Source organism: Salmo trutta, chromosome 2 (genome assembly GCF_901001165.1).
Source record: "Salmo trutta chromosome 2, fSalTru1.1, whole genome shotgun sequence".
Lineage (NCBI taxonomy): Eukaryota > Metazoa > Chordata > Actinopteri > Salmoniformes > Salmonidae > Salmo > Salmo trutta.
The window spans coordinates 52,990,823-53,009,624 of record NC_042958.1 but is presented as its reverse complement, the minus strand read 5'-3'; the positions used below and the strand labels follow the sequence as shown (position 1 = coordinate 53,009,624).

At 41.3% G+C, this 18,802-nt stretch overlaps 1 protein-coding gene across 4 annotated transcripts in view; it reads left to right on the top strand.

Annotated features, from left to right (window-relative positions):
• The window catches only part of LOC115157023 (cGMP-dependent protein kinase 1), a 190,902-nt gene that overhangs the window by 10,313 nt on the left and 161,787 nt on the right, over positions 1-18,802 (top strand). For all 4 annotated transcript variants that reach the window (XM_029704900.1, XM_029704908.1, XM_029704883.1 and 1 more), the window contains exon 2: positions 10,032-10,198. In XM_029704900.1, the coding sequence (XP_029560760.1) occupies positions 10,032-10,198 (167 nt within the window). The remainder of the gene's footprint in view (positions 1-10,031; positions 10,199-18,802) is intronic.

The following is an 18,802-nucleotide window of genomic DNA, read 5'->3' as shown; positions in this document are numbered from 1 at the left end:
AAATAAAGGTTATTTTGAGAATGTAGACATACTCCATATTTTAGAGCACACTATTAGGAGTATAATGACAGTGTCATAGGCGTCGTAAGGAGTGGACCAAAACGCAGCGGGTAAAGTGCTCATCTTCTTATTTTATTAAAGAAAACACTTAATCAAAATAAACAAACGACGAAAACAGTCCAGTAAGGTGCACAGACTATACTAGAAACAACCACCCACAAAACACAAGAGAAAACAAACCCAACTAAATATGGCCTCCAATTAGAGACAACGACAACCAGCTGCCTCTAATTGGAGGTCATTGCCAAAAACCCAACATAGAAAACTAGATAAACACAGAGATAGATAACATGAACATAAACCAAAAACACCGAAACACACAAAACAAACACCCCCTGCCACACCCTGACCAAACTACAATAACAAATAACCCCTTTTACTGGTCAGGACGTGACAGTACCCCCCCAAAGGTGCAGACCCCGAATGCACCTCAAACACAAAGCCCCACAAAAATATCCCCAAACTTAAAGGGAGGGAAGGGAGGGTGGCTACCGTCAACGACGGTCCCTGTGCTACACCCCCCTTCCCAATCCTCCCACTACGGAGGTGGCTCTGGGCGTAGCTCCCATTCAGAAAACTGGACTGCGCGGCATCTGGAGGCTCAGGGCTGAGGAGCGTCGCTGGAGGCTCAGGGCTGAGGAGCGTCGCTGCAGGCTCCGGACTGTAGGCCGTCTCTGCAGGCTCCGGACTGTAGGCCGTCTCTGCAGGCTCCGGACTGTAGGCCGTCTTTGCAGGCTCCGGACTGTCGGACGTCTCTGCAGGCTCCGGACTGTAGGACGTCTCTGCAGGCTCCGGACTGTAGGACGTCTCTGCAGGCTCCGGACTGTAGGACGTCTCTGCAGGCTCCGGACTGTAGGACATCTCTGCAGGCTCCGGACTGTAGGCCGTCTCTGCAGGCTCCGGACTGTAGGACGTCTCTGTCGGTTCCGGACTGTAGGCCGTCTCTGTCGGTTCCGGACTGTAGGACATCGCCGGAAGCACTGGACGGGGAACTGTCGCCGGAAGCTCTGGACGGGGAACTGTCGCCGGAAGCTCTGGACGGGGAACTGTCGCCGGAAGCTCTGGACTGGGAATGCGCACTGAAGGCCTGATGCGTGGGACTGGCTTAGGAGGCGCCAGACTAGTAACACGCACCTCAAGGCTAGTGCGGGGAGCAGGAACAGGACGTACTGGACTGGGCTGGCGCACTGGAGGCCTGATGCGTGGGGCTGGCTTTGGAGGCGCCAGACTAGTAACACGCACCACAGGGCTAGTGCGGAGAGCAGGAACAGGACCTACTGGACTGGGCAGACGCACTGGAGGCCTGATGTGTGGGGCTGGCTTTGGAGGCGCCAGACTAGTAACACGCACCTCAAGGCTAGTGCGGAGAGCAGGAACATGACGTACTGGACTGGGCTGACGCACTGGAGGAAGAGTACGAGGAGCAGGAGCAGGTTACACTGGGCCATGAACCCTCACCGGCGGTCTGATGCTTGCAACTTGCATCACCGGTCCTGGCTCGATGCTGGCTCTAGCATGACACCTGTGAGGAGCTTTCACCAAGCGCACCGAGCTGTAGCTGCACACTGGCGATACCGTGCGTATCTCCGCATAACATGGTGCTTGCTTGATCCGTCGCTCCCCATAGTAAGCACAGGTGCTCCTTCATGCCCTTTCTGCCAGTACCTCTCTCCGGAATCTCGCGTCAAGCTCCTCGCTTGTTCCTTGACTGGCGCCTTTTTGCTCCACGGCTCTCTCCTGTATGCCTGGGAAGTTAGGTTAGGGCTCCCCGCTGACTTAGCCCAACTCCCCGTATGCCCCCCCCCCCAAAAAATGTTTTGGGGGCTGCCTCCTCACCTCCTGAAATGGAGGATATAATGCCTCATACCTCCGTCGTTCCCTCTTAGCTTCCTCCAGCTCTTCCTTCGGGCGCTGGTACTCCCCAGCCTGGCTCCATGGGCCCTTGCCATCGAGGATCTCCCATGTCCATGACTCCAAATAGCTCTCCTGCTGCTCCTTCCTCCGCTGCTTGGTCCTTCTTTGCTGGGTGGTTCTGTCATAGGCGTCATAAGGAGTGGACCAAAACGCAGCGAGTAATGTGCTCATCTTCTTATTTTATTAAAGAAAACACTTAATCAAAATAAACAAATGACGAAAACAGTCCAGTAAGGTGCACAGACTATACTAGAAACAACCACCCACAAAACACAAGAGAAAACAAACCCAACTAAACATGGCCTCCAATTAGAGACAACGGCAACCAGTTGCCTCTAATTGGAGGTCATTGCCAAAAACCCAACATAGAAATAGAAAACTAGAGAAACATATAGAAATAGATAACATAGAACATAAACCAAAAACACCGAAACACACAAAACAAACACCCCCTGCCACGCCCTGACCAAACTACAATAACAAATAACCCCTTTTACTGGTCAGTACGTGACAGACAGCAAGATGTTGTCTGTAACATATCATGTACGGTTCGCAGACATTGGCTCTTACAAGAGGCATGTATAGGCCTAAAAGGGGCCTAAAATGGCCACTTTCATCATGATTTTCAAAAACAATATTTATATTTGTATTGATTATGGATCCACATGCAGCAGCTACTCTTCTTAAGGTCCAGCAATTAGTGATCCCTTAACGCGCCAATCCCGTTAACGGGATAGATTTGACAACATCCGGTGAAATTGCAGAGCGCCAAATTCAAACTACAGAAATATCAATATTCAACATTCATGAAAATATAACTGTAATACATCAAAATAAAGCTTAACTTCTTGTTAATCCAGCTGCTGTGTCAGATTTCAAAAAGTCTTTACGGCGAAAGCACACCATGCGATTATCTGAGGACAGCGCCCTGCATACAAACACATTAAAATAATTTTTCAACCAGGCAGGTGTGACACAAAAGTCAGAAATAACAATATAATAAATGCCTTACCTTTGAAGATCTTCTTCTTTTTGCAATCCCAAATGTCTCAGTGACACAATGAATGGTCGTTGTGTCACTGAAAGTCAACAAAAGACTAAGGACCTTCAGGGTGACACGTACAAAGAACAGCATTACTTCTTAATTTTTCAAAAGAAAAACATCTACCAATTTCTAAAGACTGTTGACATCTAGTGGAAGCCATAGGAACTGCAACCAGGTTCCTAATAAATAGGGTTTCCCATAGAAACCCACTGGAAAATCCTATGACCTCAATTTCTTTTCCCTGGATGGTTTGGCCTCGGGGTTTCGCCTTCCAAATCAGTTCTGTTATACTCACAGACATTATTTTAACAGTTTTAGAAACTTAAGCGTGTTTCTATCCAAATCTACCAATTTATATGCATATCCTAGCTTCTGGGCCTGAGTAACAGGCAGTTTACTTTGGGCACACTTTTCATCCGGATGTCAAAATACTGCCCCCTAGCCTTAAGAAGTTTTAAGGCAGTTATACAATTTTAAAAACATAAAAATACAATCACAACACATTTCACAACACATTAAGTGTGTGCCCTCAGGCCACTACTCTTCTACCACATATCTACAATACAAAACCCATGTGTACGTGTGTATAGTGCGTATGTTATCGTGTGTTTTTATGCATGTGTCTATGTTTGTGTCTCTTCACAGTCCCCGCTGTTCTATAAGGTGTATTTTTATCTGTTTTTTTAAATCAAATTTTATTGCTTGCATGAGTTACTTGATGTGGAATAGAGTTTCATGTAGTTATGGCTCTACGTCGTACTATGCGCCTCCCGTACTATGCGCCTCCCGTACTATGCGCCTCCCGTACTATGCGCCTCCTGATGTTATTTCTTTTACAATTCATGCACGCCTTTGAAACTCTATTTCTGAAACTGTGTAGGTTGTAAACAATCACAACCTTTCTCTGGCTTCTTAGATTTGAAGGTATGGGCATTGAGGGAAAGAGTTTGATTCTTGCACCCTCAGTCCAAGGGTCCTATAAAGTCTGTAGGTATGCTGTCTATCCATCCGGCTGTGCTCTAAAGCAGCATACTTTCTCCTTTTAAGGGAACCGCTCTGTGTTTATCTCTGGGCTTTGACAGGGACGCGCTTTCTGAAGCAAAGGAAAGGAAACGCGAAACGAAGACACAAAAACAGAACAGGGGCCAAGCTGGAGTCTAGTCAACTGTCAGTTAACATATGACTGTGACACACGATACCATAGTTCTGCAATGTCAATCCATCCAAGTCAATCTCAGTCATGTTATTCAATAGACTACAACCAAAGCTTCTCACCAGTCTCCACCTGACCATGTGTAGTATCAGTATTGCCCTGAAAAGCCTGCCAGGACACCCAATTAATGTTGAATATCAAAGGATCTGATTCATTTTGAGCAGCCTGATGAGCAGTGGCATTTCTGTCCATTGTCCTCAAACCCTCTTCAAAGGGAGTGGTTGGCAGGCCACCAAGGGGGTCGGTCTTCTGACACTAGCCACCATCTGGAGTTCAGTGCCTCCAAAATAACCAATGGCTCCGCTCTCCCCTTTTGTGCTTTTTCTCCGAATATTTTTGAGTCAGTTGAGTCATTAGCTAGGTTTCACTCCAATTCTCAGATTTTCATGAGAATATTCTAAAATGTTTTATGTGCTTCCATCAAATTGACTTTTTTTCAGATAAAAGGCTGTGCGTAATGACGCAGTGCACATATTTATTGGAAAGGAGCATCAATCTCATCACCTTGCACTTTCACCACCCTGTGAAGTTTATCATCATTTATTTCATCTGTAGCCCAATAAACTGCATGCTTTCCCGACAAGTCATACTGGGAGGACCACACAACATGTCATTGAGTGATTCCAAGTTTACTTCGATATGATGACTATTATATCAATATTTCTGAATAAAAGCATTTCCACTGACATTTCTTGCATAATAGATTTTACTGACACAGAAAGATCCCACCTTGTCTAGCGTATCTTGTTTTGTCTACATTTGGAAAGTTTACCAACAGATATTCTGTCTACATCAGGCCTGTCATGACATTTTTTATCCGACATGTACTTTACTTGCAGAAAAAGGTTGGATGGAAACCTGGTTAGTGTAGCTGAAAGGAGTATACTGCAGGGATTTGTTGGGTATATTTGTTTTCTTAAAGTAACTGCCCAGTAAAAATCTCACCTTTTTAAAAGTTAATACTCTATTAACTCAAACCCAAGTAATGTTGTTGACTCATCCTATATTAAACTCGCATTTGTGCATGTCCTCCATCATCGATCATAAAGGACAAAACAAATTCCATATGGTTTTGGTTGTTGATTGAATGAGTACCCCAAACCAATCCAAACATGTTTAGCTATTTTGGGGCTATGTAGACCCAACACAGGGGAAGCCATTACCCAAAACGTCAGTACAGGTAAATGCATTTTCACCATTGACCTATAGGGGCGCTACATGTCGACCCGGGGCTTTGCTCAAGTCGCACTATATCAGGTTTTGTTCAGCATGAAAAACTATGCAAGTGTGCCAATTTTCCCACTTCTATATCAAATAGAGAAGTTTTAGAGCGTATCTACTGGACTATGTTGGGGTACGCCCACGCAATTTCAACACAGAAAACAGCTACTTAATAAAAAAAAGTATTAGAAAGGTATCCTTAATGTTTTGTACACTCAGTTTAGGTCATATTTGATAGAAATCTGGAAACACTGGACACTTATTTAAAAAAACATTTTGCTTTACTCACTTGATTTTGTTCATGAAAGTTGTAATAGAGACTTAGCCTTGATAAGTTGAGGATGTTCTTTCACTGAGACTGTTTGGAGAGACTCTGTGACCTTTCCAACATTGATCTGGCATGTCTTTCGGACATGTTCCTTCCAGAAATATCCCTTCTGCTGCTGCTGTAACCACAGTGACACTTGATAAGCGTTTATAAATGAGTTGAACTGTAAATGTTGAGGGCATCTAAGGTCCAAGGTTCTTTCACAATGTCTCTATAATGTAATTGTAAAGGAAGCATTTCATTAATGGAAGCAATCTCAATGATAAAAGACTGTTCTCTCTGTTATAATACTCTACATCACCAAAGGTATGTGGACACCCCTTCAAATTATTGCTTTCGGCTATTTCAGCCGTTGCTGACAGGTGTATAAAATTGAGCACCATAGACAAACATTGGCAGTAGAATGGCCTTACTGAAGAGCTTGGTGACTTTCAATGTGGCACCGTAATAGGATGTCATCTTTCCAACAAGTCAGTTCGTCAAATTTATGCCCCACTTGAGCTGCCCCGGTCAACTGTAAGTGCTGTTATGGTGAAGTTGAAACGTCTAGGAGCAACAACAACTCAGGTAGGTCACACAAGCTCACAGAATGGGACCGCCGAGTGCTGAAGCGCGTAAAAATCATCTGTCCTCGGTTGCAACACTCACTACCGAGTTCCAAACTGCCTCAGGAAGCAACGTCAGCACAATAACTGTTTGTCGGGAGCTTCATGAAGTGGGTATCTATGGCCGAGCAGCGCAAAGCTCACCACCATTGGACTCTGGAGCAGTGGAAATGCGTTCTCTGGAGTGATGAATCACGCTTCACCATCTGGCAGTATGACGGACGAATCTGAGTTTGGTGGATGCCAGGAGAACGCTACCTGCCCCAATGCATAGTGCAAACTGTAAAGTTTGGTGGAGGAGGAATAATGGTCTGCGGCTGTTTTTCATGATTCGGGCTAGGCCCCTTAGTTCCAGTGAAGGGAAATATTAACGCTACAGCATACAATGACATTCTAGACGATTCTGTGCTTCCAACTTTGTGGCAACAATTTGGAGAAGGCCCTTTCCTGTTTCAGCATGACAATGCCTCCGTACATAAAGCAAGGTCCATACAGAAATGGTTTGTCGATCGGTGTGGAAGAACTTGACTGGCCTGGACAGAGCCCTGACCTCAACCCAATCAAACACCTTTGGGATGAATTAGAACGCCGACTGTGACCCAGGCCTAATCGCCCAACATCAGTGCCTGACCTCACTAATGCGCTTGTGGCTGAATTGAAGCAAGTCCCCGCAGCAATGTTCCAACATCCATTGGAAAGCCTTCCCAGAAGAGTGGAGGCTGTTATAGCAGCAAACAAGGGACCAACTCCATATTAATGCCCATGATTTTGGAATGAGATGTTCGACGAGCAGGTGTCCACATACTTTTGGTCATGTAGTGTATCATGGTTTTAGCAATTTTATTATATAGTCTGTTGTTAAATGCTACAGGCTGTCAAGAATGGCAAAACATTTATTATGCGTATTGTTCTCAAAAATCTAAATTAAAGAATGATTAATCTGTAATTGTACATGGAGTGATAACACTGCTGAAAGAAAAAGTGAGAAAATTAGAAAAAATTTAAATGTTATACCAGAATTTTGCTACACTGTAATGGGCACGACTGGAGTGCCAGCTAAATCTAATCACAGCAGATGAGTGTTGAAGTGTTTCATACTGTGTACATTACTATATTTTAATCCACAACTGAATAGTTTTGCTGTTTAGTAGTCAACTGAAAATAAGCTTGCATTATAATTTTAGTATAGAATGTGTCTTGATGGAACTTGTGACCTTCAGTTAAATCACAGAGAGAAGTTATTTAGATACTTTTTAATGTTCTAATATTGAAATACAGTTATTGAAATCCCTTGAAATTGCAGTGTATAGAACAGAACGGCTTCTCAGAAGAACACAGTGTTAGGGGTCCCCACGCAAAAAGAGATGATAAGCTATTCATGCTGATTTATTTCTTCACAAAAAGGCAGAACATTTGATTTTGTCATTGTCTGCAATGCCCTATCTGATTTAATTTGAAATTCACTCATTACTCAAGGAGCCCATCTGTGTCTGCTCTTCCTTGTTGCTTTACTGAAACTCTTCACTTCTGCCAAGCCTCTGGATAAGGCTGTGACAGTTACACAGCTGTAGTCACTGCTAAGCACACATGTTGCCAGGCAGCACTGTAATACACAAGTGACAATGAACTGGTCATCAAAGTGAGATTGCTTTTTACCAATCACACATGTCCCACTGTCCCAGAATCACATTTTGCTCTCTATTCAATCTTTAATCAGAATGGGTTTTTGATAAGGAGAGCTTCAGAATTCATTTAGCACTCCTACGCGTCTCTGCACAAACACAAGCAGTATGGACAGACACTGCAAACAGTTGATTACTGTGCTGTTGTCTGTAAGGAGGGCAGTAGTACTGGGGGAAATGGGCAGGTTTATTATGTACAGGTCCCAAATGAGATCTCTTGCCTCTTTCTCTACAACCTCAGGCTCCTTTCCCCAAGGTTACTGTGATGGTTTAGAGCCAGATGTTTCAGGTAGAGAGCTAGGCAGATGTTAGTATCCACCACCACCATCCCCCCCACCCCTGCTTCCAGCTGAAATCTATGCATTCTACAATATATCTGATCGCCTGTTCAAAAACAGAAAAAAGAGACTAGGTAAAGGCAAATAATATACTTTGAAATACTGTGGTCTATTGCAAAACTGTCTTGAAAGCTAGCATTGCCAAATAAATATTTTATCTGATTTGTGGAGAAGTCTTGAAGAAAAAGGAAAAAAAAGCTCAGCGACAACTCTAAGTACCCATCAAATTAAAACTAATTAAAGTTGCAGCGCCCTGAATGACCCATCTGACAGTGTCTCACTGTGTGTTTTTGGGGCTTCAGAAGTGGAATATGAATTCAGAACTGGCTTTATTTCATCATTGTGAGCACAGGGTTATCTTGACTCCAAGGACATTAACACACAATACCAGTGTTTAAGTAGTGCCGGCAGAACAGAACTAATGCTTTGTGTCTGAGAGTCATCTCTCAGTTCTCCGTACCTCCGAAGGGCAGCAGCACCAATCTACCAGCTCAGCTAGGATTTGCTGGAACAGATCTCCCATCGTGAAACATCCTCCCCCATAGGATTGCAAAGAGAGGGAATATTACTGAAAACTTTTGGTATTCTATCACAAGACATCTAGTGGCCCTTTTGGGTACTTCAGATTATCACAGGTGTCTGTAATTATCTCTGGCCCTCTGTGTGGCCTTAATGCAAAGTATATTAAATAATTTAATAAAATGATTTTCAAATAAAAAATAGAATGACATGTTTTGGTGTCAAACTTGTGGCAGTTGTGAAAAATTGGAAGAGAGTTGCAGAGTTAATAAAAAAAAATAATAACATTGTTGATTAGATGCTTTTTCATTAGTTTGGCTATTTTCTCTTGAACCATATGGCCTATCCACTGGAAACTCATGGACAATATGGACACAGATAAAAATAATATATATACTATATATCAATACATTAAAAAAAAAGCGGTTTTCAAGTCTAAATTACTAAAGTTACGATAGATTGCCATAGATTTTCTCTTAATTACCAAAATTACTGTAGATTCCGTTAACCCTACTACCACATGAGACAACATAATAATAATATTAATTTCCAAAGAATAAGTCCATATGATTTTTAAAGTGCCCACACTCTCAATTATGGTATAGTGAAGCCAGAGTCCTTCTGAAGCTGGTCTTTTAAAGCTAATTATTGGATGAGGTACTTGTGGGTAGTCATTCATAGCAAGGCGTCTGAGGTAAAATGCAGGGTAGTAAATGCCTTATCTTCCCTGCAGCCTATACAAGAGCGCTGGTGTAGAGATACGATCTGATTCTATTCACATGCCCTAAGGCGGGGAGATGCAGCATGGTGATTTCTGTCTCAAATTACTGGTTATGGGGCACTTCTCTCCAATATGGGCCTTCAAGTGCATGTCATTTCTAAACTGTTGACTGGATGCTCACAAATAGCTTTATTTATAGAGGAAAGTGAAGTTATGGGGTATTTTTTTGTGAAAGCAGTCTGTTAAAACAAAACAGACGTTGAGCCACACTGCAGATTCTTATTCACATCAACTGTTTAATTTGCTAATTGTTCTCAATTTAGTGACTTTTTCTGCACTTTAGCTTCAGGAACAGAACATTACTTTCTTTTCATTCAATTCACAGGTCCAAGGGCTTAATCAAGGAGGCCATTCTTGACAACGACTTCATGAAGAACCTTGAGCTTTCTCAGATCCAAGAGATCGTTGACTGCATGTACCCAGTTGAATATGCCACAGACAGCTGCATCATCAAAGAAGGGGATGTGGGCTCACTGGTGTATGTGATGGAAGGTAAGCATTGTGCAAAAAGTTAACATCCTATGTTGAAGAAAACTTCCCTTTGCCTTTTTGAACTTTCCAGTTCTAAAAAGTTCTTAGAGGAACCCCTCTGAAAAGGACATTGAGGAACACATTTGTAAAGGTTCAAACTAGAAACTTTTTGTGATGGGAGTGGTTCAATTTTAAACCTTTTTAATAATATATTGTAGAGGTGGCAGCCTATCAGATTGGAAGTGTGGCTTATTGGAGGCGTTCCTGTTCATCATGTTAAGTTTGTACACTGAAAATTGACTAGCAATGGGTCCTTGAGGAACTCCAGGGGTTCCTTGAGGATCTCCAGGGTTTCTCGAGTCACCACTAAGAGTGTACTGTATCTACTGTGGGACTTTCATGGTTAAGACCTTCTGTTCACATCCCTGTTATTCATCACCAGTTTAGTTAAGGACAGATCTGGAGACAATGACCTACAGTTTAGATGCGTTTCCAGGAAAGTGAATGAACGGTCCTCTGCAGGGCTGTAATTCACCAGTTTGTCCCCCTGTGAGAAATCAGCCATTAATGAAGGAATGGGGTGAATCCATCAAGGCCAGAGGGGATAACGTAGCTAGCATAAGCCATGATTCATGTCAACTGTTCCTTTCAGGTTTGTTGCGACACAGTTTCGTAACCACTGAAATGTCATGTTTTCTTATGTCATGTTCATTCAGCAGAGCCAGAGCAAAACATTTATAATGGAGTGGGATTTGTGAGGTGTGCACTTCACTGCGTTGTATGGGTTTTGACTGAAAGCTATTCTGAACATGAGCACTGCACGAGACAAGAAGTTGCCAGATCCCTCCCGCTAACTGGGCAACTTTTGCTGTTTTTTTGTTGTCTGAATGAGGGAAATGCTGTAGATTAAGATGACTCGATGTAGTTTGAAAGATAAGATGTTGAGGATTATAAATACAGCTTTAAATTTTATACAAGCAAGCCAAACACCCATGAGTCCAAATGTGCTCTTCACATTTCCATATCATAAAACTCATGTCATATAAAGTGTCAACGCTTATGATCATTATGTTTATGTACAGCTGAAAGATGACAGGGCGTCATACCCTGGGTTGTTCTGAACAGAATGAGCCTGTTTGTCTACTGTGAATAAAATAATTGTGTGATGGCAGGGATGCAGGGTTGTGTTCCAAACAAAACAACTACAAGTGTGCTTGCTGTAGTTCCTCAACGGCACAATTAGGAGAGCTCAAAAAAGCACCTCATAGTTGAAGACTTTGGAGAAGTGTGTGGCATCTTGGAGATACCAGTTAGTCCTCTCACTCAAACCCTTGTAAATATTTTGTCTTATGTGGCACCTACCCCATGTCATGACTGACCACGAGAATCCAAATAGGTCAGATCAGGTTTGCAATGACTAACTTCAATCAGACCCCTTTTCACTCGTAGGGGGGGGAGGATAGAACTAGTGGGGATTAACAACTCATGTCCTGTTGTAAATCGATGGAGAAGATCCAGGCCTGTGCTCTCCAAATTCACCAAAGGAATGTGTTTTGTCTCAACAGACTTTTTCCCACTGAAACTCTAACATGTTCAAAAGTCAATACTGGAACAATATTTCTAATGTAGAACATGGGGAATGGTTAGAGGCGATCTATAGAACACTAATGTCATTTTGTTTGTTATTTTGTGATGTCACTAAAAATGTTATATAGGAAATACTGTAACTTGGAAAGTATACCCACTACATGGATGAAGTTTCCATACTATGGGTTGTGCATGTATTTTGGAAAAGGATGAAAGTGTTTTGTTAAGAGAGGTGTCGTGTCTTTGGGCACCATTAAACTGAAGACAAATTTATCAAATAACTCCCTGTAATTATTATTACCCGATTAAACTGATTAATTGTTTAACTGCAATTAACTAGGAGATCGGGGCACCAAGGAAAATATTCAGATTACAAAGTTATAATTTTCCTAATATAACTTTCCTATATTATAACATTATATATTATATTATAGTATCTGACCGATTATCTTCTGGTTTAAATGGTGTATTTTACCTTGTCCAGTCTCATTCCAAACGTCGTAAATTGTTGTATCTGCATGAACCCAGTCTTAACTAAGTCATCCATACATCAACTGTCTTAAAATCATTTATTTACTAAACAAAGTAATTCACAGAAAGCATACAAACAGTAGTTATCGTTACAAAGAATTGGTAGAGTAATGTGCCCTAGTGGGCTAAACCGGCATGGCGGCTTGTTAAACAAAGGATGATACAGGGCAGCTGAGAAGGCACAACAGAGATGATAAATATTAACAATTGAAATGCTAATCCTTTGCACATGAACGCTCACTCATTCGGGAACAATTGCAATCAATATATATTTACGCTCAGTGTGTCGTCGGGATCCTTGTTGGAGAGTTTTTGTCCTGTTGGAGAGTTTTTGACCGCGTTCTCTCTCTCTCTCGGTTAGAATGTATCTTTCAAAGCGACATTCATTCATGTCGTTATAGAATGAATGTTTCGTTGGTCTTCGCGTTCAATGATATCGAATTTCTAGCTGCAGACTATTAATCAATATCAAAGACTTGTTATTATTCTGTCGGTATCGATAGTCTAAAAGTTTAACCACGTGGTATGGTTAAACTTCAGTAGAGGGATGCATGGTCAAACCTATTGGCCAACTCGTAATGGAGTGGAGGCCTGGTCTGAAGAAAGAAATTCTAGGTGGGGGTTTCATACTGAACATAGAACAAGCTGTCACATGACTCCTTGTCCTGTTTGTGTCCCTGGGGGCGTGCCGATGACTGAGTTAAGCTTTATACAGAAATACAATTCTATCATGTTAACATCAGTACATAGCATCTCAACATATTCCAAATAGCTTTAATCTTATTAAATCATTGTATACAGCCATTTAGATGTAAGTCTCTTAGCTGAGGCTATTATATAAACATTATTATGGTAATATGGCAATGTTGTCTCTAATGAGTATCACAAAATTGTACCAAGCGGACTAGTTCGTAGCTGGATTCTTCACCGATCTTTTATACCTTCTCCAGAACATAAATGTCGTTCGGTTCCCCAATTCTGTGAGTTGGAAGAATTCCTTTGTCTCTCTATGGAACCCCTCTCTGTCTCAAAACTGGGCCATGAGGCAGGACATTCTCCTTTGGAATTTTACGACCCCTCTCACCCCAGCAGTGTCAAAAGTATAGAGGTCGGGGGATGGTGCATAGAAAAGGCCTGGTGCAGAGGGAGGGGGTTCAACTGTGTTCTCTGTACCCAGAGAGAGGGCAACGTCATGACAGAGGGATATGATTTGAGAAGCTATAAGAGATAATTATTTTCCATAACTTTGCACAGTGAGTAATCACCTCCCCGGAGTGAGGTCGGAACTGCCCCTTTCGAGCAAAAGGTATAAACGATGCGTTAAGAAAAAACCCAAAGCAGACCAGAAAAGTGTGAAGCTGCAGCTGCGTGTTTAAAATGGTTTGAACTTTGAATCTCAACATGAGTTGGAGACGATAAACTCACATCCCGGACAATCACTGGTACGATGAATAACAGTCTTTAGATGAATGTTAAAGTCAATTCACATTACCAAGAATATTCTTATCATGTTACTAATGTAGCCAGAACATTTTCAGATTTTGTTATCAACAAATGCTGCGAAAAGTACAGTAAAGGTAAAATGCACATAAAATCAACAGTGTGATGTTTGGATTCAGTCTTAAGCCAGGTCAACTGTTGTGTACTCACATTTGGTCTAATCATTTCCCCATTATATCCAAGCTGTTCCCTTTTAATTGCTACCATGGTTATGCACATGATTTTCATATTTCTACTGTAATAAACATTTCAATTTAGCCCTGTCCATAGAGGCCAATTCCCACAACTGTAAAGGGTTAAGGAGCCATAACCAGTATGTGGTCATTTTTGTTGCAAATTGCTTTTGTCCCAATATTAAATGGTTCAGTCGTTACATACCATTATGGGGAACTTTACTGAAAGATCCTGTTCTCAGAGGAACTGGGTGATTTTTTTGGCACAGACATCGCTGTTGAAAAGAATACTTAAAAAGCCTGTTTACACCAGTTTCTTCTTCCCAGCTCCTTTTCGTTTCTTTGTTTCCCATCTTGATACCACAAGGAGCACTCTGATAACATGCTTTATGTACTTGACAGAAATGACAGAGAAAATCCTTCTCCAAGTCTACTGAATGCTGAGTGGTTCTTAGTCCCTCTGTTATTCTGTATAGTATGCTTACTTACTTAGTTTATTTCTTTTTCTTATTTCTTGTTTTTTTTCTAGTAATACATTGTTATTGATTATTGCATTGTTGGGTTTTGAGATTGCAAGAAAGGCATTTCACTGCACTTGTGCATGTGACATTAAAACTTGAAACTGGTCTTGAGGAAGATGCGCAAGCTGATTTCAGAGAGCCTATCTTGGCTTAAGCTGTCATTGTGCCACACTCTGCCATTGATTATGAGTAAACAAGACAAATACCCTAATCTGAGCACAGGTGCCCACTATGGCCGAGCAGAGTTGAGCGGGGAGGGAAGCTGCCTTGATTCGGTTCAAAATGTCCCCGTCGATGGAGCCATGAGGGACCAGTGATTTGCTAATGGGAAGAAAATTGATTCTTAGAGAAGTTATTCTCCTGTCTGATGGGATTCACCTTGAATGTGCTCCTCAGCGCTACTATACCTCCAATATCACATCATTGTCTCTCCTCCCAAGCCTGGTTCTCGACGAGGCTAACACAATGGTAACGTCTGAGGAAAAGTTATCAGAAAAAAAGTGAATTTCTTGTGAAATGAAAATGATAAAAACTAATTTGAGGAATAATTAATTTATTTGGGGGTCCACTGTAGGTCATTGACTTCTTTAGAGTATATGGACAAACACCATGAAGTAGACTTCCCTTTGAGCTACTTTCTCCAAGCACACCCAGGTGTGCTGTATTTATTTGTACACTTGAGGTGAACTATATTAATCCACAGGCAGAGCTTTTCCAGTTTGAACATTTTTACTTTTTTAGCAGCAGGGCGTCTTGCTCAGTGCGGCGTTGACTACGGGCACCAGACACAAATGGGTCAGCTAAAATAAACAGAGCTTTTCAATTAGCAACAGATTCATAGCCTAACTGAGCCTTGTGGGCAAGGAAACAGACCACAGTATCTGCCTGTCCTCCGGCAGTTCCAAATTTGATTTGTCTGACTGCTTCTGTTCCTCCATTAAAATAACAGATAATAATAATGAATTCAACTTTTATAGCGCTTTTCATTACAAAGTGCTTTAAGTGCTTAAAAAACATGCAATTTTGAAAAACCTAAACATATAGAAGATCATGGCCGGCGGGGTAGTTCATTAAAAGGCTAGAGTAGAGGCAGTTCGGAGATGAAATGGAGGGGGGTCACATCCAGGGGGTTTCAGACTGGTCCAGAGCCGACAACACTAGAAATTTGTTGGTCTCATTGAGATGTGTATAATGTCAAATCCCTAATTTGCTTTTGATAATTTATTAAAGGTGCACTATGCAGAAATCGCTCCTCCATTTCATGTTTGTCTAAATTCTAATAGTTTGCCTAATTTCAGTTTGTGACAAAACAAGCAATCATAGTGTAGACTAGAGGTCGACCGATTATGATTTTTCAACGCTGATACCGATATCGATTATTGGAGGACCAAAAACCCCGATACCGATTAATCAGCCGTTTTTTTCAATTTTTTTATTTGTAATAATGAAAATTACAACAATACTGAATGAACACTTATTTTAACTTAATATAATACATCAATACAATCAATTTAGCCTCAAATAAATAATGAAACATGCTCAATTTGGTTTAAATAATGCAAAAACAAAGTGTTGGAGAAGAAAGTAAAAGTGCATTATGTGCCATGTAAGAAAGCTAACGTTTAAGTTCCTTGCTCAGGACATGAGAACATATGAAAGCTGGTGGTTCCTTTTAACATGAGTCTTCAATATTCCCAGGTAAGAAGTTTTAGGTTGTAGTTATTATAGGAATTATAGGACTATTTCTTTCTATACGATTTGTATTTCATATACCTTTAACAATTGGATGTTCTTATAGGCACTTTAGTATTGCCAGTGTAACAGTATATCTTCTGTCCCTCTCCTCGCACCTACCTGGGCTCAAACCAGGAACACATCGACAACAGCCACCCTCGAAGCAGCGTTACCCATGTAGCACAAGGGAAACAACTACTCCAAATCTCAGAGCGAGTGACGTTTGAAACGCTATTAGCGCACACCCGCTAACTAGCTAGCCATTTCACATCGGTTACACCAGGCTAATCTTGGGAGTTGACAGGCTTGAAGTCATAAACAGCGCATTGCGCTGCATTGCGAAGAGCTGCTGGCAAAACGCAGTAAAGTGCTGTTTTCAATTAATGCTTATGAGCCTGCTGCTGCCTACCATCGCTCAGTCAGACTGCTCTATCAAATCATAGACTTAATTATAACATAATAACACACAGAAACACGAGCCTTAGGTCATTAATATGGTCGAATCCGGAAACTATCACGTTTATTCTTTCAGTAAAATACGGAACCGTTCTGTATTTTATCTAACGGGTGGCATCCATAAGTCTAAATATTCCTGTTACATTGCACAACCTTCAATGTTATGTCATAATTACGTACAATTCTGGCAAATTAGTTCGCAATGAGCCAGGCGGCCCAAACTGTTGCATATACCCTGATTCTGCGTGCAATGAACGGAAGAGAAGTGACACAATTTCACCTGGTTAATATTGCCTGCTAACCTGGATTTCTTTTAGCTAAATATGCAGGTTTAAAAATATATACTTCTGTGTATTGATTTTAAGAAAGGCATTGATGTTTATGGTTAGGTACAGTCGTGCAACGATTGTGCTTTTTTTTCGCAAATGCGCTTTTGTTAAATCATCCCCCGTTTGGCGAAGTCCGCTGTCTTTGTTAGGAAGAAATAGTATTCACACAGTTCGCAACGAGCCAGGCGGCCCAAACTGCTGCATATACCCTGACTTTGTTGCAGAGGTGACACATTTTCCCTAGTTAAAAGAAATTCATGTTAGCAGGCAATATTAACTAAATATGCAGGTTTAAAAATATATACTTGTGTATTGATTTTAAGAAAGACATTGATGTTTATGGTTAGGTACAAGTTAGAGCAACCTTTTTTGCGAATGCGCACCGCATCGATTATATGCAACGCAGAACAGGCTAGATAAACTAGTAATATCATCAACCATGTGTAGTTAACTAGTGATTATGGTTGATTGATTGATTGTTTTTTATAAGATAAGTTTAATGCTAGCTAGCAACTTACCTTGGCTTCTTACTGCATTCGCGTAACAGGCAGGCTCCTCGTGGAGTGCAATGTAAAGCAGGTGGTTAGAGCGTTGGACTAGTTAACCGTAAGGATGCAAGATTGAATCTCCAAGCTGACAAGGTAAAAATCTGTCGTTCTGCCCCTAAACAAGGCAGTTAACCCACCGTTCCTAGGCCGTCATTGAAAATAAGAATGTGTTCTTAACTGACTTTCCTAGTTAAAAAATATTTATATAAAAAAAATAAATAAATAACATACAAAATCGGCAAATCGGTGGCCAAAAATACCGATTACCGATTGTTATGAAAACTTGAAATCGGCCCTAATTAATCGGCCATTCCGATTAATCGGTCGACCTCTAGTGTACACAATCATTTTCCCCCTCTAAACCGCTGTGAAATATATTTTCCATAACCAAAAATATAGTATTTTCAACTTTTTGAAGCTGATATACAAAACCGAACGTAAAAGACTAAAAAACTCAACTTAAAAACGAGAAGCATAGAAATGCTCCTAGAACAGATTTCTTAGACCTTCTTAGACTTTCTTTCAACGAGAATCACAGATCTATAACTCACATTTCTATGCGAATTTGATCGGGTCGCCGAAAAGTTACATATTGCTGCTTTAAACTCATTAATGAGGTTCATGTTGTATAGATCATGTGGGATTGAATGGTTTCCCTGAATACTAAATCTATCACGTAGATCCTTGATTAATGATGTATTTACCATGAACACGCGACATCTCTAACATGCGTCTCTATACGCTGTGGATAGATCTTTCTAGACACGAAAAGGATCAAGGTTTAGCAGACGGGGCCTCTCTATTAGACTCTATGGAACAGAGAAGAATAATTAGTCTCACTGCAGCTGTCAATTAATAATGGCCTTGTAACTATTGCTGGACGTTAATTGGAAGAAATATCCTGGCTAATGCGCCTGCTCTCCCGAGAACAGCTATCTAGCGTTGGACACAAATAAATGACAAGGAAGTAGAAACCCATTGATATTCTAACACAGCACAGCTAGCTAATGAAGTGTTCGCCTCACTGAGGAATGAAATGGAAATAGAGAACATTTTTGTGCGTGAGTGTTTGACACTTTAGGTTTTTCTGTGCCCCAGACAGGAATAAACATCCTCAGCCTTTTCCCAGTCTTTTTTTATTGGCCTGTTAAACCCACAGATGGACTCCAAATATAATGTGAGATATAAACAGGAAGAGGAAATGACCCGAAAGAGATTCTGATGATGACAAGGCGCTATACTTGGG